This window comes from Erythrolamprus reginae, unplaced genomic scaffold, assembly GCF_031021105.1.
Source record: "Erythrolamprus reginae isolate rEryReg1 unplaced genomic scaffold, rEryReg1.hap1 H_20, whole genome shotgun sequence".
Classification (NCBI taxonomy): Eukaryota; Metazoa; Chordata; class Lepidosauria; order Squamata; family Dipsadidae; genus Erythrolamprus; species Erythrolamprus reginae.
In genome coordinates, this window is record NW_027248474.1 from 308812 (window position 1) to 331873 (window position 23062).

Consider the following 23062-nt stretch of genomic DNA (forward strand, 5'->3'; position numbering starts at 1 on the left):
CCAGGATTGTTAGTCTATTTTCGTAGGATATTCTGTTTCGAGTGTCCTAAGATTTTTATTAATATTGATTGTTTTTTCATTGCTTATTTGACCCCTATGACAATCATTAAATATTGTACCTCATGATTCTTGACAAATCTAATTTTTTTTATGTACACTGAGAGAAAATGCCCCAAGACAAATTCCTTGTGTGTCCAATAACACTTGGCCAATAAAGAATTCTATTCTGTTCTGTTCTGTTCCACTCTACTCTACTCTACTCTACTCTACTCTACTCTATTCTAATTATGATTAATAAAATAAATAATAATAAATAAAATATTGGGTTGATGATTTGCTTGTTGCGCCTATAAAACATCTGCAACATGCTGTAGCGCAGAAGTTTTTTGTTTCTGCTATGTCTCCTTTCCTTTCATGCAGTGTTGCTATCCTCAAATTCTAAACTTTTAATTCCCCCCCCACTCTCTTTTAAATGTTAATGATCCCTTTTATTAAAAAAGAAGGAATGTTTCAATCCCTTTGAGGAAATTAACATTTAGTTCATTCCCTTAAAAATGTTCCCGGTAACTATTAAGTCAGATTCACCCTAAATAATTTACGGTGGGGGGAAAACTGTTTGCTTAAAGCAGATTTTGCAATTGGCAGCTTTCTATGTGTGCCACTTCAACTGCCTTGATCTTCATAAGTAAGATATTCTCCTTTACGATTATGGCTCTTCGTCTCTGACCTTTGGATTTCCTATCATTTACTTCTTCTTTTTTCCTCCCAGAAGCTGTATTTACTTTGGTCTTTTTAAAAATTCTAATAAATATAAACAAAAGTTAATGTTGGTAATTAGAAAATTGATGCTGGGAGAGTTATGGTAGGCATTTTAATGAATACACACAAACAATTAGGCAAATGTTAATTCATGCTAAACAAGCTGAGCTCAGAGAGGACCAACAATGTTTTTGAATAAGTTATCTGAGTGTTCATAGAAATGAAAAGAAGCAGGGTGATTTTTAAAAAGGGATCAAGATGGTGGCCATAATGGTAGACAAATATTCTACTGTGTAGTGTTGGTCATGACCTTTAAAGCCCTACATGGCATTGGGCCAGAATACATCTGGAACCGCCTTCTACCGCACGAATCCCAGCGGCCGATAAGGTCCCACAGAATTGGCCTTCTCCGGGTCCCGTTGACTAAACAATGTCGTTTGGCAGGCCCCAGGGGAAGAGCCTTCTCTGTGGCGGCCCCGGCCCTCTGGAATCAACTCCCCCCAGAGATTAGAACGGCCCCCACCCTCCTTGTCTTACTCAAGACCCACCTTTGTCGCCAGGCATAGGGGAGTTAGTATATTCCTTCCCCTAGGCCATTACAAGTTATGTCTGTATGTTTGTGTGTATGTTTTTAGTAGTTTTATTAAATTGGATTGTTACATGTTGTTTTTTATCATTGTTGTTAGCCGCCCCGAGTCTGCGGAGAGGGGCGGCATACAAATCCAATTAATAATAATAATAATAATAATAATAATAATAATAATAATAATAATAATAGACTGAATTATGAGTTTCCCTGCTAAAAGGCAGGAGGTATGCAAAACTCTGAAATGTATTAGCCAAAATGTAAAATGCGTGAAAGCTGATGAATGGGTTAGTTAATATTACATTATAATAGTTTTTTTCAAACAAATTGAAATCTTGCTGCTTCGGACTTGCAATTGTAAAACAATTAGGATAATTATCATAATAAAAACAGTGATAACAGCAAATGTAGACTGTGATTATAAAGTACTCTGCAAGCAACAGGCATGAAGCATGAACTGGACTGTTGCGTAGTCTGCGACATAAGTTGATTGATTTATATCAGAAAAAAATAAAATAAAATGTACATGATTGCATGATTGCAGTTCTTCAGTCTTTCATTTCAATTGCAGGATAACAGTCAAGCTAATGAATAGGTCTCTAGGTAAAGCTCAGTTTAAATGAATTATGGAGCCTTTGTTAATACGGTGTTTCATGTAGGCATTAACAATTAAGTGCTAATTAAAACCAGTTGGACAACGTAAAAGGATTGGATTAAAATACAAATTCTTTTGAATAGACTCTGATGGAGAAAAATCATACGAGGGCGAATCATAATACATTGATTGATATACAACAACCTTTACATATCTATAGTGGGATACTGAGTTTGACCTTTTCTTCTTCTTCTGGGCATAGTCATATAAAGGACCTCTTGACAATGCAGAAGACTTTAATGATTTCTATTCCAAGTTTTGAAGGATTGGGAAATGAGAAGTCCCAAAAGCAGGAACAATAATAATCTCAGTTGTCTGTTTGGTAATTCAATATAGAGAAAAACACGAGGGCAACATATACCAAAGAAGGACCATTCAGGTGGGTTATCAGCTTTCTCTGAGATTTATGTTTTTAAGTAATCTTCTTCACTTCACTTAGTAGATTATTATCATAGCAGAATTGTGCAACAATGTATATTGGGTACATAAATACACAGACTCCAATACAAGCTTATGTGTTTTCTTTTTTCTTTTTATGGAACTTGTTTTATGTTTTCACAAATAGCAACTTGACAGCAGAACTATGAAGGTCTTGGCATATTCGGGTTTCTTCCCGTGCAGGATTTAGAGATTTCTGGTGACATTTTGACGAGGTCCCACTCGTCATCTTCAGGCTGGTGCTTCTGTCCTTGTTCCAGGGTGAACACTGTACCTGTGAAAATCTACGAAAACAAATGTATAATATATAATATATAATTTATATATATATACAGTATATATATATATGTAGATTGTTCTGAGTTTGGGTTTTGCCCCGTGTAATATTTTGCATGTCTATGCGACGTTTCAGTGAAATCACATTCACCATCATCAGCCTGATGATGGTGAATGTGATTGCACTGAAACATCACATAGACATGCAAAATATTACACGGGGCAAAACCCGAACTCAGAACAATCTACATACATATACCCGTGAAAATCTACGAAAACATATATATATGATGGTCTTGGTATATTCGGGTTTCTTCCCATGTAGGATTTGGAAATTTCTGGTGACGGTTCAACGAGGTCCCACTCATCATCTTTAGGCTGGTGTTTCTGTCCTTGTGCTAGGGCGAACACAGCGAGACCTGAGCTGCCTTCCTTCTATAAATACTGGTGGCTGGGTGTGGTTTGATGGCTCAGCAATTGCCTGGTGTGTAGAAACTTCCTGGTGAGTCAGTGGGGTAACACCTGGGGTCGTTGATGTAGCTGAGGTATGCTGATTAGTTAATGGTTGTGGATTAGGCGTGATATCCTGAGTAGTTGGAACTTGCAGGCTACTTGATTGTTTTGTAATGTGTGTTCTGAGTCTGGTTTCAGTTTGTATAGCTGGGATACGTTTGAGGGCTGGTCTACGAAATCTATGAAAACACACACACACACACACACACACATATATATACTCACGAATGAATAGAATTCTCCCTTCCAATTGCCAAAACGGATTATATACCAGTATGCAAATTAGCTATCATGTAGCATTCTATCCCCCTTTTCCATGCTGTATGCTAACAGTTATCTAATAAGCCTGACTAATTGAAACAAAGGGGGGAAAGAAGCTCTTTTTAAAATAAAGAAAAATCAGACATGATGCTACATCCATAATGGTGAACCTATGGCACGTGTGCCACAGGTGGCATGTGGAGCCATATCTAAGGGCACATGAGACGTTACCCTATGTCAGCTCCAGTACACATATGGTTGCTGGCCAGCTGATTCTTGGCCTTTTAGAGAGTGGGGTAGGGTATTTTTGCCCTCCAAAGCTTTCAGAAGCCTGTGGATGGCAAAAAACAGACCCAATGGGCCTACCGGAAGTTAAATTCTGAACTTCCGGTAAGTCTGTTAGGCTTGTTTTTCACCATCCAGAGACTTCTAAAGTTTTCCTGAAGCAGAAGGAAGGTGGAAAAATGACCCAGTGGGCCTATTGGAGGTTCAGAGGCTTCAGTGAGGCCTGTAGGAATGTGTGTGTGTGTGTAGGGGGGGGCAACACAAGGGATTGTGTGCGCAGGGGGAGGGCATTGCATTATTGCACACATGTACACCCTTTTGGCACCTGAACAACAGTGCCGTCACTGTGCTACATTGTGATATTCATTCCCAAAATCCATATGGACAAGCTTTGAATTAGAATCTTAGCCTAAGTATCTATATATTTCCTATAACTTTTTCTATATAGTAATTTGCTTACTCTTAATTTCAAAACCCCAGAAATATGGCCGCAGCCTAAAGTAACTGCCAAATTGTAACTTATGAGGAGACAGAGGAGGAAAGATTAAGTATATGGAAATAATTGTGCAACTCAATTAATTCAAATTATTTTTAATTAAGTAACGATTTATAATAGACAATGTTACATTTTTCTCTTGTTCTCAACAATTGCATTCTAGACCCACCACTTGCTTGTCAGTTGATACCTAGTCTAGTTCTGGGCCCGCCCTACACCATGCTGCTATTTCTGCTTTTTGATTTCTTGTCATTCCACCTTCAATATGCAGTTATGGACCAAAGTTAACATATCAAATCTTCCAATTTATAAAAGAGCTAAGGATGTTTTATTTATTTATTTTTATTCATTTATTTTGTCAAACAATTATAGGGTGATAATTTGTACAAATAAAACGTTAGATAAGTAATGATAAAAAGTAACAAAAGAATACAATAGAACAGGGACGGTAGACACAGTGGTGCGCTTATGCACGCCCCTTACAGACCTCTTAGAAAGGGAGAGAGGTCAATTGTAGATAGTCTAAGGTTAAAGGTTTTGGGGTTAAGAGTAGAAACCATAGAGACAGGTAGTGCATTCCAGGCGTTGGTTTCTCTGTTGCTGAAGTCGTATTTTTTGCAGTCAAGTTTGGAGCGGTTGACATTTAGTTTAAACCGATTTCATGCTCGTGTGTTGTTGCGGTTGAAGGTGAAGTAGTCGTTAACAGGTAGGACATTTTGGTATATGATTTTATGAACTATAATTAAGTCGGAACGGAGACGACAGAGTTGTAAGTTGTCTAAACCAAGAATTTCATGTCTGGCGGAGTAAGGTATTTTGTTCTGAGAAGGGGAATGAAGAAATATTTCTGGACTCTCTCAATTGTATTGATGTCAGATATGCAATGTGGGTTCCATACAGGCAAGCTGTATTCTAGGATTGGTCTGACAAATGTTTTGTAAGCTCTTGTTAGCAGTTCAAAATTACCAGAGAAGAAGCTGCGAAGGATTAGGTTAACAACCCTTAAAGCCTTTTTGGCAATGTTGTTGCAGTGGTCTCTAGGACTTAAATCATTGGATATGAGTACTCCAAGGTCTTTGACAGATTGAGGGTTATCAATAAGTTCAATTCCTCCAAGTTTATATTTAGTATTCTGATTCTTTTTACCAATGTGTAAGACAGAGCATTTAGTGGTGGAGATTTGAAGTTGCCAGGTTTTAGACCATTCTGCTATGGTTGCCATTATTATATTAGTGATCCCCCGCTCTTTGCGAGGGTTCCGTTCCAGGACCCCCCGCAACGAGCGGGTTTTCGCGAAGTAGCGCTGCGGAAGTAAAAACACCTTCTGCGCATGTGCAGATGGTGTTTTTACTTGGGGGCGCGCGCGGGTGTTTTAAAACATCCCCGCCGACATGGGAGGCTCCCTAGCACACCCCCGAACCCCCAACCCGGGTTTGGGGGTGTGCTAGCGAGCCTCCCATGTCGGCGGGGATGTTTTAAAACACCCGCGCCACTTTCCAATGAGTCCCGAAGACAACGCGTTTGTCTTCGGGACTCATTGGAAAGTCGCGCGGGTGTTTTAAAACATCCCCGCCGACATGGGAGGCTCCCTAGCACACCCCCGAACCCCCAACCCGGGTTTGGGGGTGTGCTAGCGAGCCTCCCATGTCGGCGGGGATGTTTTAAAACACCCGCGCCACTTTCCAATGAGTCCCGAAGACAACGCGTTTGTCTTCGGGACTCATTGGAAAGTCGCGCGGGTGTTTTAAAACATCCCCGCCGACATGGGAGGCTCCCTAGCACACCCCCGAACCCCCAACCCGGGTTTGGGGGTGTGCTAGCGAGCCTCCCATGTCGGCGGGGATGTTTTAAAACACCCGCGCCACTTTCCAATGAGTCCCGAAGACAACGCATTTGTCTTCGGGACTCATTGGAAAGTCGCGCGGGTGTTTTAAAACATCCCCGCCGACATGGGAGGCTCCCTAGCACACCCCCGAACCCCCAACCCGGGTTTGGGGGTGTGCTAGGGAGCCTCCCATGTCGGCGGGGATGTTTTAAAACACCCGCGCCACTTTCCAATGAGTCCCGAAGACAACGCGTTTGTCTTCGGGACTCATTGGAAAGTCGCGCGGGTGTTTTAAAACATCCCCGCCGACATGGGAACCCCCAACCCGGCTTCTGGTAGTAGCCTTCTCTCTTTTTTTTCGTGCGCTTGGCGAGGAAAGGCAGGCGGGGAGGAGGCGACGGGGCCAAAGGGGGCCGAGGGAAGCTCGGCTGCGGTCGAGAGAGAAACGGCTTGGGCTCGCCACAAGAAAAAAAAGAGACAGGCTTTTAGTTTTGGCTGCGGGGGGAGGGAATCCCGCCGCAAGGTAAGCTTCGGGGCGGGGCGGGCGGGGCCCTTTTGTGCCAGTCGGGGAGGCGGTGGCGGCTGCAGCAGAGGCGGGCGGGGGAGGCCGGCCCGCCGGAGGGGCGATGCGGGCGGCGGAGACAGGCGAGGTCCCGGCCGCCCCCCGCCCACTTGGCCCCAGACCGGTGCAGCAGGAAAGGGACGGAGAAGGCTCACTGGCAGCCCTTGCCCATCGCCGTGCCTTCGCTTCCCCCCCTCCCCCGCTGGATCCGGCAGCGTGCTGAGGGGAATTGCCGCGGACTGGAGGCAGTGAGGCAGACCGGCTCCGAGGCGAGCGGCCGGAGCTGCGCCCTCCTTCGCCCGCCAGGTGAGGCGAAGGCGAGGGGCGCGCGGCTGCAGCGAGGAGCCGAAGATCCGGGCGGGGAAGACCCAGGGAAGGTTCCTTCGTCCGCCTAGCAGCTGATCTGCTCGGCAGCGCAGCACCAGCGAGGAGCCGAAGATCTTCGGCTCCTCGCTGCTGCTGTGCTGCCGAGCAGATCAGCTGCTAGGCGGCCGCTCGAGAGCAAGAGGGGGAGAGATAGAGAAAGAGAGAGAAGGAAAGAAAGAGATGAGAGAGGGAGGAAGAGAGTGTGAGAGAGGAAGAAGCAACATAGAGAAAGAGGGGGAAGACCCAGGGAAGCCTCTGCCCGGCGGGGAAACTCCACCATCTACGCATGCGTGGAAGGGCACGCATGCGCAGATGGTGGAGTTTACTTCCGGGTTGAAAAATCGCGAATTACCCTGTTCGCAATGGTCGGGGACGCAATAACCGGGGGATCACTGTATTCCAATATTTGAGGGGCTGCCACAAAGGAGGGGAGGGGGTCAACCTATATTCCAAAGTACCAGAAGGCAAGACAAGAAAGATGGATAGGAACTAATCAAGGACAGAAGCAACCTTAGAACTAAGGAGAAATTTCCTGACAGTTAGAAAAATTAATCAGCAGAACAGCTTACCTTAAGAAGCTGTGAGTGCTTCATCATTAATCCTTTTAACATGAGACTGGACAGCTACTGAAGTCATTGAAGTAATAAATACTTGTCTGAAATGGAGCATGGTCCCCTGCTTGAGAATTTTGGACTAGAAGCCCTACTGTTCTCCAGCAATGTCCCACTCAAAACAAGTTTGGATCAACCATTCCATGAATCCTGGAAACCAGCTAAAAGGGAAGGAAGTATAATTTCATTGTGCATTAAGAAACAGCAGGTTCAGAAAGGAGTACTTACAAACCAGAAATATTTTTATTTGCTACAAATATTCCTTGAAGCCTAAGGAGAATAACATGTGTGGCTTCTTCTTTTTTTGTTCAAATGAAAGAGCTGATTCCCTTTGTGAGAATAAATTGTCATCCTCACTGGTTAGACCCGGACTGAATGTTATCAGAAGACAGATGATACCCAACTTTATTTCTCAAAGAGAGATGAGATACTGCAGGTGTTAGACTCCTGTAATGGGATAGATGGAATTCATCGACAGAGAAACCTGCTCCATATTTACGCAATCATCTCAGTAAGTGCTGGCTGCTATCTCACCAGATTGAGCCCTTACAAGCTGAGAACAAATGGGAAACTACATGTAATAGCTTATAAAAATGTAGAAAGGATGGAGCTGAAATATGGCAACCCTTGTGTGGACATTAAGAACAAGATTCATAACAAGAGAGGCATTCCTTCAGATAGTAAGGTCTAAGACTTTTAGATTTATAAAATAGGGTCCCCATATCTGAATGGCAAACAAGTAGTTGACAATAATGACCTCCTTCAGTCAATAGTTGAATCTTTCAGGCCAGATATGTAGCCCTGCTTTAAACATCAATGCATCATCTTATACAGTGTTCAATATGCTATTGATAATCTACCAGGATACTAGAATTACATGATTATTATATTTCAGCCGGCCAGGAAGGACCTCTTTCTGACGTCAAAGCTCCGCCCATGGAATTCTCTATTGGGATTCCCCACCTCCTTTCCAGCCCGACCGGCCCGACAGCTCCACGGCTCGGGAGGATGCCGAGAAGCCCCCTGGCTGTTTCAAAAGGTGACATCCGGGTGGTGGGGCTTCTCGGCGGCCACCCGAACCTGAACTTTGGCCGAACTTCCGGGTTCGGCATTGGGAGAACACTGAGAAGCGCCCGGCTGTTTCAAAAGGTGACAGCCGGGCGGCGGCGGTTTTTTGCGTTTTTTTTCTTGCACGCATTAATTCATTTTACATTGTTTCCTATGGGAAACAATGTTTCGTCTTACGAACTTTTCGCCTTACAAACCTCCTCCGGGAACCAATTAAGTTCATAAGATGAGATGTTACTGTACTTGTTTGACAAACAAACAAACAAACAAATAAATAAATAAATAAAAAATTAAAAAAAATAAAAAAATTAAAAAAAGAATAGGTGGATGCCCTCCTCCCTGTGACAGCACCTCAAATATTGAGAGACTGCTATCATGTCACCCCTAGGTCTTCTCATTATCCCAGTCATAGCTAGTTCCGCATCTATAGTGATATACAGCATATTCAGCATCTGCATTAGCCCTTCAACCCCATCTTTCACTTCACGTTCTTTTCACTCTGTGCTAAATTGTGCCATAAGAGCCAAATTGAGCTGTAACTCCATTTAACGTGGAGTTCAGTACATCCTCAGAATGTATACCTGGAATTTGGGCATCCTTTGATATTCTTAAATGTGTTCCAAGCCTAAAGTAGCCCTATTGAGCCTGGCAGCTAAGAATGCTACTTGACATTGGTAGGCAATGTTAAGTACTTGGAAACCCAGGGAGTTGCACAGTCTAAGATCTTGCAGTTATAATTTTTTGGTAGCCTTCCTAGAAAAGGTAAACATTTTTTTTTTTAACTATGTCAAGCCAGTCTACCCACAGAGGCTAACAGAACAGTTAAATCAAATGGTACTTTAAAAAGTGAAAATTATTTTAACTTGTAATAGCATAGTTCCTGCACCAGTTCAGTGTAACTTCACTATTGCAATTCATACCCTGCTGTGCCATCCTTTTCAACTTCTCTTCTTAAAAGGGTAACTACTTCAGTGAAATCTATGAAACCCTCAAAGCCATTGTATATGGACAAAGCTTTATAGGGCAAGGACCTACATCTTTGTTTTGGCATTTTCACTTTGTTGATGGAAAGAAAGAAAGAAAGAAAGAAAGAAAGAAAGAGGAGGGAGGGAGGGACAAAAGAGAAAGGAAGGAAGGAAGAAGGAAGAAGGAAGGAAGAAGATAAAAAGAAAGGAGGAAGGGAGGGATGGAGGGGAAAGAAAGACAAAGAAAAATCAACCAGGAAAGAAAAAACAAAAGAAAGAAAAACAAAAGAAATAAGATAAAAAAGAAAGGAAGGAGGGAGGGGAAAGAAAGAGAAAGAAAGAGAAAGAATGAAGAGTGGGTGGGTGGGAGGGAGGAGATAAAAAGAAAAAAGAAGAGAGGGAGAGAAGGGAAATAAAGGAAAATGGAAAGAAAGAAAGAAAGAGAAAGAAAAAGACAGAAAGAAAAAGAAAGAAAGAAAGAAAATAATGGACAGCTTTATTTATTCTCTGTTTTCTCATTATCTTCTGTGGCTGAAGATTTTTCCAATTTGAAACTCAAAGCAAGCCAAATCACATCTTACCACCTCCAAATCAATCTGGAAAGGCAAAATTAAATTGTGCCACCTTCAACTTTCAGTTCTTTAACTGAGAGTGGATGGGGGTTAATTTGCACATCTCTGCTAGACCTATTAAAGATATTACTAAGGCAGTTTGAAAGTCTCTGTATAATCTATATGCCTACTGTTTCCAAGATACTCTCCCATACTTAGCATTTTATCTTAAGGGCTGAAATATTTTCCACTTATCCAGTCTTCCTTATAAACTCCTCTTACTTAATAAACTGCTCTTACTTATAAAAAGGGAAAGATAAAAATTTATGGAACGACAAGGAGCCCACGTAAAAAGCAAAGCTTCACGGTTATTTGTTAAATGGGTTGGATGGAATCTTGATCTGAAAAGCAATTCTGATCACAGGCTGACTTTGGCGGAAGGCTGTGTAACAGTGGGAATAGACAAGAGAGGAAAATCAAGGCAGCGAATTAGATTATCTAAGAAAACCAAGGAGAAAAGTCAATCTATTGCTCTATCAATGCAATTTTTTTACTCCTTCTGAAGTCTTTAAGAGTCTACCTACATGGTGCAATTCCAAGCACAGCTGGTTCCATCATCATTGGCTTTTTAGAGTAGCCACCATGCAAAAATGCTGGAGGGTCAGAGGAGAATACTAAGTTGTTATCACCAACAAATTGTTACTTTCTAATTTGCATTATTATATTGACCCTGATATAGTTAAGTCAGATTTGCAATTACTGATAGTAAAAAAAAAAAAAGAAATCCCACCACTGAGGGAGGAACAAAGGAAGGAAGGAAGGAAGGAAGGAAGAAAGGAAGGAAGGAGGATGGGAGGGAGGGTGGGATGGAGGGAGGGAAGGAAGGAAGGAAGGAAGGCTACTTTAATACAATAGGAAAGGATAAAAAGGAAGAAATTACAAAGACCCAAATAGAGAGAGAAGAATAGGACCTTAGGCATTATAAAATGAGATGTCCAATGGAGTCTTGTTAAGGGCTACCAAAATTTTTACTACCACACTGTGGGCGTGGCTTATGCATTTTCTTTCAATATCTTTCAGTGCAAATTGGGTGCTCTGGGGTGGAGCTCCATTTTCGCTACCCCACTGCGTCCCCTGTCCCCCCCATCCAAGCAGTAGCCCACTCCTGCCTTGAACTACTTTTTAACTCATGGCTTGCTTTCATTCTGGATCAAAGTATGATGGATTGTGTGCAGAGGCAGACCACATAAAGCTTTTGTATTCAAATTCAATTTAACCCTCCTTTTTTCTTACCATTCATTTTATCTGTAGATGAGACATTGCTGGACCAGAAATCAAAAGTTAGTGATGCTGTGAAACTTTTTTTCATTAATCTTACAAGCCTTTTTGTAGTCTTCAGGAGCAATCCAGCACCCCATAAATGAAAGATCCAGATCAGGTAGAGCTAGAACCTTCAATAAGATGTTTCGGACATCCTAGTTATTTATTAATTGTTTATTAATTAATTAATTAGATTTCAATGCCGCTCCTCTCCATGGACTTGGGGCGGCACACAACATATAATAAACAATATACATTATCTTGGATCCAATTAATTAATTAAAAATATGGAAAAATCAGAAATCATTTGTTTAAATACAGGGCCTAAAGTACAAATTGAAATACGGAAGGTATCGGGTTTAAAACTGGGTAGCAAGAAAATGAAATATTTAGAAGTATGGTTATTAAAGAACCCGGGTAAAATGGTGGAATTTAATTATAATTTAATATGGAAAAAAATTCAGAAACAAATTAAGAACTGGAAAAATAAAAATTTGAGAAGATTGGCTAAAGTAAGAGCTTTAAAGATGATGATTATCCCAAAAATGCTATATATTTTACAAGTAATGCATGGAACCTTCCCAATAAGAAAGATAAGAGAATGGGATACTAAATTGAATGTGTGGATAGAAGGTAATAAAAGACCAAGAATTTTTTAAAAAATGGCTGATAGCAACGGAGGACGAGGGAGGTTGGGGAAATCCAAACTTGGAGTATTATAGGGACGCATATCATATTGATAGGCTAATGGAATTACAATTATTAGAAGAAAAACCATGGGTAGAATTAGAGAAAGAAATTAATGATATTAAGAATCAGGAATTATTATTTAGGAAATGGAATAAGGTAGAAATAAATAGACTATTAGATCCTACTAAAGCGATAATAGAGAGTTGGATGAAATGGCAAGATAAATTGAAAATGACAAACTCTAAATTAGCAACGCTGCATGTGATAAATACAAAGAAAGAAAGTAACCTCACAAAGATAATATGGGAACTAAGGAGGAAAGGTATACAGAGAATAGAACAGTTATATGAAAGGGACGGAAGAATTAATAGAAATGAAATAGAGAGGTGCCTGGGACAACAAAACTGGTTACAAACCAATGCGATAAGTACATATTTAAGTAAAAGGGAAAACAAAGAAATATTTATGAGACAAGAAACAAATTTAGAAAAAATACTAAGGGATAAGTGCAAGAATACAAAAGCACAAACAGGTAATATATATAGAGAGAATTATTACAAGTGGAAGAACAAGTAGTAAAAGGATTGACGAGATATTGGCAGGACGAATTAGAAATTGATGAATGGGATATGGAGGAAATAATTGAAAATATTAAAAAAATTAAAAATACAAGAATAAGAGAGATGAGAAGAAAAATATTACATAAATGGTATTACACACCAGTACTGTACAATTAGCACGTTTTCAAACAACGAAGAAAGGAAATTGTTGGCATGGGTGCAAGGAAAAAGGAGTATTTATGCATATGTTTTGGGAATGTAATAAAGTTCAAAAATTTTGGAAACAAATACAAATGGAAGTGAACAAAATTACGAATGGTAATTGGAAAATAACTAAGGAAGCAGCATTATTGATAAAAATAGTGAGGTAAAAGAATATGAAGAAATCAAAATTGCAGCGATAGAAAGTGCCCAGGCAACTATAGTGCTTGGGTGGAAAGACGACAATAAATGGACGATAAAAAATTGATGCAAATATATGGCGGATCACATTCACTATGAAATAATGGAAATTAGACTACATAATTATAATGAAGGGAAATTAGCAGCAACAATGAGGCGGTGGGAGATGGTTAAAAATTATATATTAACCACATCAGTAAGCGATGCAAATGTAAGAAATAAAATTCAATCACTCTATAAAGAATGAACAATGTAACCCAGAGACAAAGCAAATGAAGGACACAAAATTGATTCTTCCCTGGTGAAGGGGTTTTTTTCTTTCTGGTGATGGTACACATGTTTTCTGTTTTGTTTTTTGTAAAATCCTTTAAAAATCAATAAAAAATTATATTTTTTTAAAAAAAATCTTAAAAACCCCAAACCATAAAAAATAGTTATTCCATTTGTTCAACATTCTCTCAACACATTTGTTGGCCAGGGGGCAAGAATCTATTGGCCCCAAGCCTGGTGGCCTAAATGAGTCTTCAGACTCTTACAGAAGGCCAGGAGGGTTGGGGCAGTACGAATTATATATTCCCTTATTGGCTCTCAAATTTTAAGGAGATCTTTCGGATAAAAACAGGAAAATCCTAGGCACTTTTAGTCATTAAACAATGCCAACAGAGCTTCACAGGAAGATTAATCCTGTCAGTTTCCTGTAAAATGCTGACACCTGCCTAATTTCCATTCTTTTTTTTTTTTTTAAGAAGAAGAGTGAATAATTTTTCAAAGGATCATCTTGGAGCTTTCCTGGAAACGTGATCATGAAAATGGACTCAAGTAGGGAGATGTCGCTTACAAATAGCTGTCAGTCTAAAATAAGTACTTCTGGAGTTCCTGCAGCTTAAGTAGGTTTTTACCTTATTAAATGGATTGCGTGATTTCATTACGGAAAGAAATTCCATTGCTAGATTGCAGAGTGGCAAACCCTTCAATAACATAACAAATTCACTTTTAATTTGAAGCTTAAAGATTTTCTCAATACCTAAGATAACAACTAAGGAATAAATTATTTTTTTAAAAAAATGTTTTAATGGGAGCACCTTTTTATAGATTTACTGAAAGTTGCAGAAGATAGTCCAGATACCCAGCTGAGAGTGAGTGCATTCCAATGGAGCAAGAAATAGTGAAGTTTAGATAGTTTGCTTGGCAGAAAGAGTGTTAAAACCATTCCTCCCAAGGAGTTCTCAGGGAGTTCTCATCTCCCTTAATGATGTAAGTTGCTTACTTTAACTTGGCAAGATTCTGTCAGTAGGTGAGGAACAATGATGGAAATTGTCTAGTGATCCATTATACTTTAATTCCAAAATGAAATACATTTACCCTGTTAGAAAACTTTTATACAAATCAGCAAACTAATCATTTTTCTTTATTTTAAATATGTTCCTTAGGAATAGTTAAAGCATTTGATTCTCTGGAATTACTATTTTTTAAAAACAAGTATTAAATCTAGATTTGTACTGGCTTTTGAAATATGATTTTGAAAGACATTTAAGAATAACTGAAACTCGGATAAAAGGTGTGAGTAAAAGTTTCTATTATGAAATCAGTAATCTCATAGGGACACTTATGGGATCACCACTTTCAGGACTTAACAAAAAATGCCAAGTGGCAGTCCATAGGGGAGAGCCTTCTCTGTTGCGGCCCCAACCCTCTGGAACCAACTCCTCCCCAAGATCCGCACCACCTCTACTCTCCTTGCCTTTCGAAAGGCATTAAAAAGACATCTATGCCAGCATGCCTGGGGACCATGAGTGACAGCTTCGCTCTGGCCATTAGCATGAAAGAGGAATGATTGTTTTTATTGTGGGTTTTACACATTTTTTAAAAAAAATGTTTTAATTATATTTATTGTTTATTGTATCTATTTTTTACCCTTGTGAGTTGCCCCAAGTCTGCAAGGAGGAGGGCAGCCTATAAATCTAAATAAATAAATAAATAAATACCTCTGAATGATCCTATAAGAACAAGTTCAAGTTATCCCCATTATTAGAATAAATCTCAGATAGTTTTTTTGTCTGGATACTTTTAAATACCTGCAATGGAATGGAACAGAATGGAACGGTACAGAACAGAATTCTTTATTGGCCAAGTATGATTGGAAACACAGTCATACAGTCTTTTGCGAGGGAAGCTGGGTGATGGGAACAAGGAGGAGATTAATAGTCATGCAAATTTAGTAAATAGTTTGACAGTGTTGACAATTATTTGTTTAGCAGAATGATGGCATTCAGGAAAGGGCAGCGCCGGACTTACCCGGCAGGCAGGCTTTGCTGGAGGGACCGGGAGACACGGTCCCTCATGGCGGCCGCCATTTTGGATCCCGGGCGAAGTCTCGCGATGCGAGACTTCGCTCGGGAGATCGGGGCCTGATTGGCCAGGCCCCTGATTGGTCCGGGCGGGGCCTGCTTGCCCTATATAAGGGCGAGCAGGCCCGGGGCTCTTCCTTTTCGCCCGGACCAAGCTTCTGAGCAGACGTTCGTTCGTCTGCTCCGGCGGCCATTTTAGGTGGCGACCTCGTGCGAGGCGCCATTTTGTGGCCTGTGGTCTAGCGAAGAGCCTTATCTGTGTCTAGCGGAGCCAGCATCGGCTGGACTCCGCTCCGGTTTGGAGCCTCATTGCCCTTTTGGGGGTGGTGGGGGGTGCTGCCTTTGGGAGGCCCCGCGGGCTTGCGGTGTTCCCGGGGTGGCTTGTGGCCTGGGATAAAGGCCTGGTGTCGGGCCTTGTTGCCCGAGGGGAGGAGGGATTAGCCTCCTGAGGGGGTTTTTTCTGCGGAGGCCTGCGGCTTCAGGCAGGCCTTTGCCAACGCGGGGCAGGGTTCGTTGGTGGCTTTGTTTCTGCTCTATCCCTTCTGTGAAAAGTAGATTATTCTTCCTGTAATGGCCCCTAAGAAGCGGCCAGCTAAGGCCCTCCCGGCCCAACCAGTGGTGCGGCCTAGGAGGGCTGCCAGGCCGTCTGCCCGGGCTCGGGCGGCGGCAGAGGGGCCCCCGGGGGGGATCCCGGTGGGGGTGGTGGTTGGGTTTACACCCACAGTCCCTCAACCCGCGGTGTCCCCTTCTCTCTCCTGGGCCAGGGTACTGGAGCGGCTCGATGAGTTGGAGAGGTGGCGGTCGGGGGCAGGCCCGGAGGGGCTTTCCTCGGCTGCCACCGCAGCATGGGGCGCAGACCCCGAAGAGGAGTCGGCCCCAGCAGGGCAAGTGGCCCACGAAGTACAGATGGCGGGCACCGGACAGGCGGGCAGCATCGGTCAGACGGGCCACGCTGGACAGATGGCCCAGCCTGGGCAATGGTCATCGTTCCAGGGCCCAACCAGGATGGGCCCACCGTGGATGTCTTCTACCCCTTACGGGGCAGGTGAGGTTGCACCACATGCAGGCACATCTCCGCTCCTGCCCATACAGGGTCCCGGGTTCATCCCGCCAGCTTTGGGGGGTGGCAACAGCTTTACGGGGGCGGCAGCAGGCACCTGTAGTCAGGTCTGGTCTCCGCCAGCTCCGCCAGTGGGGGCGCTGGGGGTACCTGTCCCACCTGGGGCGGGGGTGGGGGGTTGGATTCCTCCCCCACCGGCCATTATGCCACCGGTCCCATTCATGTATCCACCTGGGCTAGGGGTGCTGGGCTCGGGGGCCACCACGGTGTGGGACCCGTTCGCCAGCATCAAGCCTGGGGCCATCCCTTGCGGGTTGCCCGCTACGCCTTTAGGGTACCATCTGCACCCGTCAGTTAAGGAGGCAATCTGGCGGGGGGAGTACGTTGATTTGTTCTCCATCTTGAACAGGGAGGTCCCTAAACAGGACAAGGAGGTGGTCCCTGGGGAGAAGGTGAAAAAGACAAAGGTCACGAAATGCTTTAGCTCGTGGCTGTATGCCTTTCTGACCTTTGCGTCGGTGGTTATTCAGAGGCAGCCGGGGAGGGCCGCTGCCTTGCTGAAGTACATCGACCTTATAGCGAGGGCCCATTTCGAATATGGAGGCATTACGACAAGGGCTTCCGTATGCGTATTGCCCACGACCCCTACTTGCCCTGGGATATGGTGGTTCCGGACCTGTGGTTCCAGGCCACACATATGTCGGGGAAGGAGGGCTGTGATAGGACTGATAGCGGTCACTTTATGGAGGAAGAGCCGGCTACGCCCGCGCCGGCCAAGGCCGTGGCGGGGGTAGTAGGTAAAGGGGCCACTCTCGTGTGTCACGAATTTGCGGCGAAGGGGGCGTGTTTTCGCCCCATTTGCCGGTTTCGTCACGCCTGCGGAAGTTGTGGGGGAAACCATTCCGCAGCCGTGTGCCCCCGCCCCAAGAAGGGGATTGAAAAGAAAGGCTCGGGTCCCCCAAAGCCTCCCCCACCTGCTGGGGGAAAAGGGGCCCAGCCCAATTAATTTAGTGGTGCTTGAGGGTTGGTTGGGCGACTACCACCCTCGCTCGAGAGCGGCCGCTCTCTTGCTAGGTTTTTCAGAGGGATTTAGGATCCCTTATCAGGGTGTTAGGAAGGCCTTCATGTCTGACAACCTTAGGTCGGTTGTTGGTCATGAAGACATTGTTAGGGAGAAGATTGGGAAGGAGGTTGCCGAGGGCAGGGTCCTTGGGCCCTTCTCGGAGCCGCCCTTCCCGAATCTTCGGGTGTCTCCCTTAGGTGTGGTCCCCAAAAAGGCGAGTGGTGAATTTAGGTTGATTCACCATTTGTCTTTTCCAAAAGGGGAGTCAGTGAATGATTTCATTCCTGACGAGTTGTGTTCGGTCCGGTATGCGTCCTTTGATGCAGCCGTGACCATGGTTAGGAAGTGTGGGGTGGGAGCCCTTATGGGTAAATGCGACATTAAGTCGGCATTCCGGCTCCTCCCCATACACCCAGACGACTTTGAGCTGTTGGGCTTCCATTTCGAGGGGGGCTATTACGTGGACAGAGCTTTGCCCATGGGGTGCTCTGTCTCGTGCTCTCTTTTTGAGAGTTTTAGCACCTTCTTGGAGTGGGCGCTCAGGAGGCAAAGTGGTCTGGGTACGGTCGTTCACTACCTTGATGATTTCCTGTTGGCGGGGCCTGCGCATTCGGAGCAATGTTTTGCTTTGATGCGGGACTTCGAAGCCCTTTGTGCTCAATTAGGGGTGCCTTTAGCCTCTGAGAAGACCGAAGGCCCCGCTACCAGGATTACCTTCCTGGGTATTGAATTGGACTCGGAGGAGCAATCTTCTAGATTGCCCCTAGAGAAGTTGGTTAAGATTAAGCGGAAGCTTGATGAGGTCCTGGGCTGCCGGAAGGTGACCCTACGGCAGCTCCAGGAATTGGCGGGCATTCTTAATTTTGCCTGTCGGGTAGTTGTTCCTGGAAGGGCTTTTTCCAGGAGGTTGTATGATGCGATGAAGGGGCTCCGTTTGCCCCATCATCGTACCCGCCTTTGCGCTGGGGTCAGGGCTGACCTCGGCGTGTGGCGGGATTTTGTGGATAGATTTAACGGGTTGTCTTTCTGGAGGCACGAGCTTCTGTTGGAAGCTGAGTTGCAGCTCTGCTCTGACGCCGCGGGGACTTGTGGTTTCGGGGTAGTGTTAGGTGACCAGTGGTGCTGGTCGGCATGGCCTCCGGAATGGAGTGCCTCTTCGTTGGTTAAGGACCTAACGTTCTTGGAGCTCTTCCCCTTAATAGTGGCCTTAGAGCTTTGGGGGGAGCAGTTTAGGGACAAGACCGTGCACTTCTGGTGTGACAACCTAGCGGTTGTCCATGTGGTGAATGCCCTGTCCTCAAAGAGCGACAGGGTCATGCGGCTTGTCCGCCATTTTGTGCACCGGTCCTTGTCTCTAAACGCATTGTTTTTGGCTAAGCATGTCCCCGGGTTAGATAACGGGGTTGCTGATGCCTTGTCCCGTGGTCAGTTGTCCAGGTTTCGGACCCTGGCCCCGTGGGCCCGAGAATTGCCAGAAGTGTTCCCCAGCCACCTCTGGAGTCTGGGAGGGATCCAGAGTGGTGGAGAGGCGAGGCATCCCGGGCGATCTCCTTGTCTGTAGCGCCCGGCACCCTCAGGGCATACCAGCGTGCAGGTAAGGAGTTTGGGGAGTTTAGGCAGGGCAGGGGTTACCAGCTTAGTTGGCCTGTCCCTGTAGAGCATTTGGCCGAGTTTTGCGTCCAACTCAGGCAGCGTGGCCTGTCAGTTAGGACGATCCGGTCCCGGTTAGCCGGCCTCGCCTTTCTGTCCAAGGCGGGGGGGTTTGCTGATCTTTCGGGTGACTTTCGCATCCGGAAGATGCTGGAGGGCTGGCTTAGGGAGCAAGCGGGGGCCCCAGGTGACACTCGTCAGGCTCTGACGGTGGAGCAGCTGTCTTTAATCAACGTGGTTTTTGGCAGTCTGTGTTCCTCATTGTACGAGGCCCGTCTTTTTAGAGCAGCGGCTTGTGTCATGTTTTTTGGGGCCCTTCGGGTCAGCGAGGCCATGGCTTCGTCTCAGGCTGACACTTCGCTCCGGGCCTTCCAGTTCGCTGATCTGGCCTTTAGACAAGGGGGGGTGTCCCTTGTAGTGAGGAGGTCTAAAACGGATCAGCTGCGCAGAGGGGTTACCTTAAATCTTAGTGCGGCCTCCGACCAGTCGGTGTGTCCGGTGGCCGCCCTACAGCTTTATTGTGGTATGAGGGGGTCAGGTCAGGGGTACCTGTTTAGGCATTGTGATGGTACCCCTCTGACCCGTTTCCAATTCTGGGCTTTAGTATCTAGGGCGATGGCCCAGGTGGGCATGGATCCCGCCGGCTATGGAACGCATTCGTTCCGTATCGGCGCCGCCACTAGCGCGGCACTTTCTGGTTTCCCGGCCCATCGGATTCGGGAGATCGGCCGCTGGCGGTCAGCGGCATATTTGGGTTATGTTAGGCCCGCTGAGGATCCCAGGCAGGGCTTAGGCTAGGTAACCTCTCTGTGTCTGTGTCCTCTTGCAGGTCCCCAGGCTAACACGAAACCGACGGCGCTGCTGTGTGGCCACAGCATGATTTTCTGGGCCGGCCGCGCGGCAGCCAGGAGCGTCATCAGGACCCACCTGTCCCTGGGGCGGTGGGTCAACGTTGCCTGGATGGGCCGGAGAGGTATGCGGTGGGAGGGTCTCCTACCGGCGTTGCTGGGCGGTCAGCATTCTGTGGCTGCGCCCGGCAATATGGGGGGCGGCTCCTGGAGTCGCGCCCAAAGGGGTCTGGGTGGGCAGCGTCCTGTGGCCGCACCCAGGTGGCTGGTATTGCACTTAGGTGGCAATGACCTGTGCATACTGGGAGGCCTGGCGCTGCTCATCCAGGCACGCGAAGACCTGCGAAGGCTTCGTGAGGTATGGCCCACCACGCAAGTGGTGTGGTCAGAAATATTACCTAGGATTGTGTGGAGGGATGCCTCTTCCCTTAGGGCCATTCACCGGGCTAGGCGACGGGTGAATAGGGCTATGGGTAAAACAGTTAGAGAGTTGGGTGGAGTGGTAATACCTCATCCCCTTATATCAATAGACCAGCCATGGCTCTACCGTGATGATGGCGTTCACCTGTCTGACCAGGGGAACGCCATCTTCTTACAGGACCTGCAGCGGTCTCTGCGTGAGCTGGCGCAGATAGAGGGGGGAGTCGGGGGGCCAAGATAGAGATCTGACCCCCGCTCCTGTGGCAGGTTAGGGGCGGAAAATTGGGTGGTTTAGCAACCGCGCGTTCTCCCTTGGGCATCTTTGGGGATGATTGACAGGTTCTCTGCAAGCTCATGGAGGGAGTTTCTGCCTGAGCAGCTGGGGGGAACCTGTCTTTGGGTCCTGCACCTTTAATTCCCCGATTCGGGTTAGCCGGTGGGACCCCCCTCATGCACAGCATGGCAGAAAAGGTCACAGGTGACGGCCTGGCCCTCACCTGGACCTTGCATCGAGATACGCCCATGAGTTGCCCAGGAATGTTTACTGGCATAACGTCATTTCCGCCCCGGAAGTATTTGTTTGACCCTGCAGGTCCAGTTCCGGGCCATAGTTGTTTATGCTAATTTATGCAAAGTATTTGAATAAATTATGCAAATTTATGTTAATAAAAATGACCCAATTTTAAATCCAGCTCTGGTGTCCGTGTCGTTACTCCGTCTCTCCAGCAAGGGCAGCGCCGGACTTACCCGGCAGGCAGGCTTTGCTGGAGGGACCGGGAGACACGGTCCCTCATGGCGGCCGCCATTTTGGATCCCGGGCGAAGTCTCGCGATGCGAGACTTCGCTCGGGAGATCGGGGCCTGATTGGCCAGGCCCCTGATTGGTCCGGGCGGGGCCTGCTTGCCCTATATAAGGGCGAGCAGGCCCGGGGCTCTTCCTTTTCGCCCGGACCAAGCTTCTGAGCAGACACCCGCCCGCCCTCCACTATTTTGCAGTGTGCTTAGGGGTCGCCCTTAGGGGGCCGAATGGGAATTTTTTGCAGTTCTGCCTCTTAGCTGAGCTGTTTTTTCGCCCATTCCACACTGGGGTGATGGCTGTGCGGTTAGGGGGTGCTTGCATTAATTAGGTTAATTGGCTTACCTTTGGTCATTTGGGTAGGCAGGTTAGGGGCGGAAAATTGGGTGGTTTAGCAACCGCGCGTTCTCCCTTGGGCATCTTTGGGGATGATTGACAGGTTCTCTGCAAGCTCATGGAGGGAGTTTCTGCCTGAGCAGCTGGGGGGAACCTGTCTTTGGGTCCTGCACCTTTAATTCCCCGATTCGGGTTAGCCGGTGGGACCCCCCTCATGCACAGCATGGCAGAAAAGGTCACAGGTGACGGCCTGGCCCTCACCTGGACCTTGCATCGAGATACGCCCATGAGTTGCCCAGGAATGTTTACTGGCATAACGTCATTTCCGCCCCGGAAGTATTTGTTTGACCCTGCAGGTCCAGTTCCGGGTCATAGTTGTTTATGCTAATTTATGCAAAGTATTTGAATAAATTATGCAAATTTATGTTAATAAAAATGACCCAATTTTAAATCCAGCTCTGGTGTCCGTGTCGTTACTCCGTCTCTCCAGCAAAACATATTCTTGTGTCTAGTTATTCTGGTGTGTAGTGCTCTATAGCATTATTTTGAGAGTAGGAGTTAAAACAATTTATGTCCAGGATGCAAGGGGTCAGTAAATATTTTCACAGGCCTCTTTTTGACTCATGCAGTTTACAGGTCCTCACTGGAAGGCAGGTATTGTTTTTGCTGCAGTTCTATTTATCCCCTCTATAGCCAGACAGTTATAGAGGTGCAGATGACAGACTCAATAATTCGTCTATAGAACTATATCAGCAGCTCCTTGGTCAGTTTGATCTTTCTGAATTGGCATAGAAAGAACATTCTTTGTTCGGCTTTTTGATGACGCTGTTGATGTTAGGTGTCCATTTTAGATCTTGAGATATGGTAGAACCTAGAAATTTGAAAGGAATTAGTTATAGCAAGCAAATGTTTATTTTTATTTTATTTATTCATTTTGTCCAATACACAATGAGGGTTTTAGTGGGTATATATCAATATACACATAGTAAAATACATGATGAAGGTTATAGAGGAGATACTCATAGTAAAATATATCTAAGAAATAATAGAAAAGAAGATATAGGAATAGAATATATCAATGAAAGAATAGAAGAAGAGATATAGGAATAGAGGAAAGGTATAGATATAGGAGAGCAATAGGACAGGGGACGCCCCTTACTGACCTCTTAGGAATCTGGATAGGTCAACTGTAGATAATCTAAGGATAAAGTGTTGGGGGTTTGGGGATGACACTATGGAGTCCGATAATGAGTTCACCACTTCGACAACTCGGTTACTGAAGTCATATTTTTTACACTCAAGTTTGGAGCGGTTAATATTAAGTTTAAATCTGTTGTTTGCTCTTGTGTTGTT

The 23062-nt window shown here is 45.3% G+C and overlaps 1 protein-coding gene across 1 annotated transcript in view; it reads left to right on the forward strand.

Moving 5' to 3' along the window:
• The window catches only part of LOC139155471 (uncharacterized), a 67283-nt gene extending 45118 nt beyond the window's left edge, over nt 1-22165 (forward strand). The window contains exons 2-3 of the mRNA XM_070730608.1: nt 16302-16582; nt 20140-22165. Of these exons, the coding sequence (XP_070586709.1) occupies nt 16444-16582; nt 20140-20819 (819 nt within the window). The 5' untranslated portion in view covers nt 16302-16443 and the 3' untranslated portion in view covers nt 20820-22165. The remainder of the gene's footprint in view (nt 1-16301; nt 16583-20139) is intronic.
• The last annotated feature ends 897 nt before the right edge of the window (nt 22166-23062 follow it).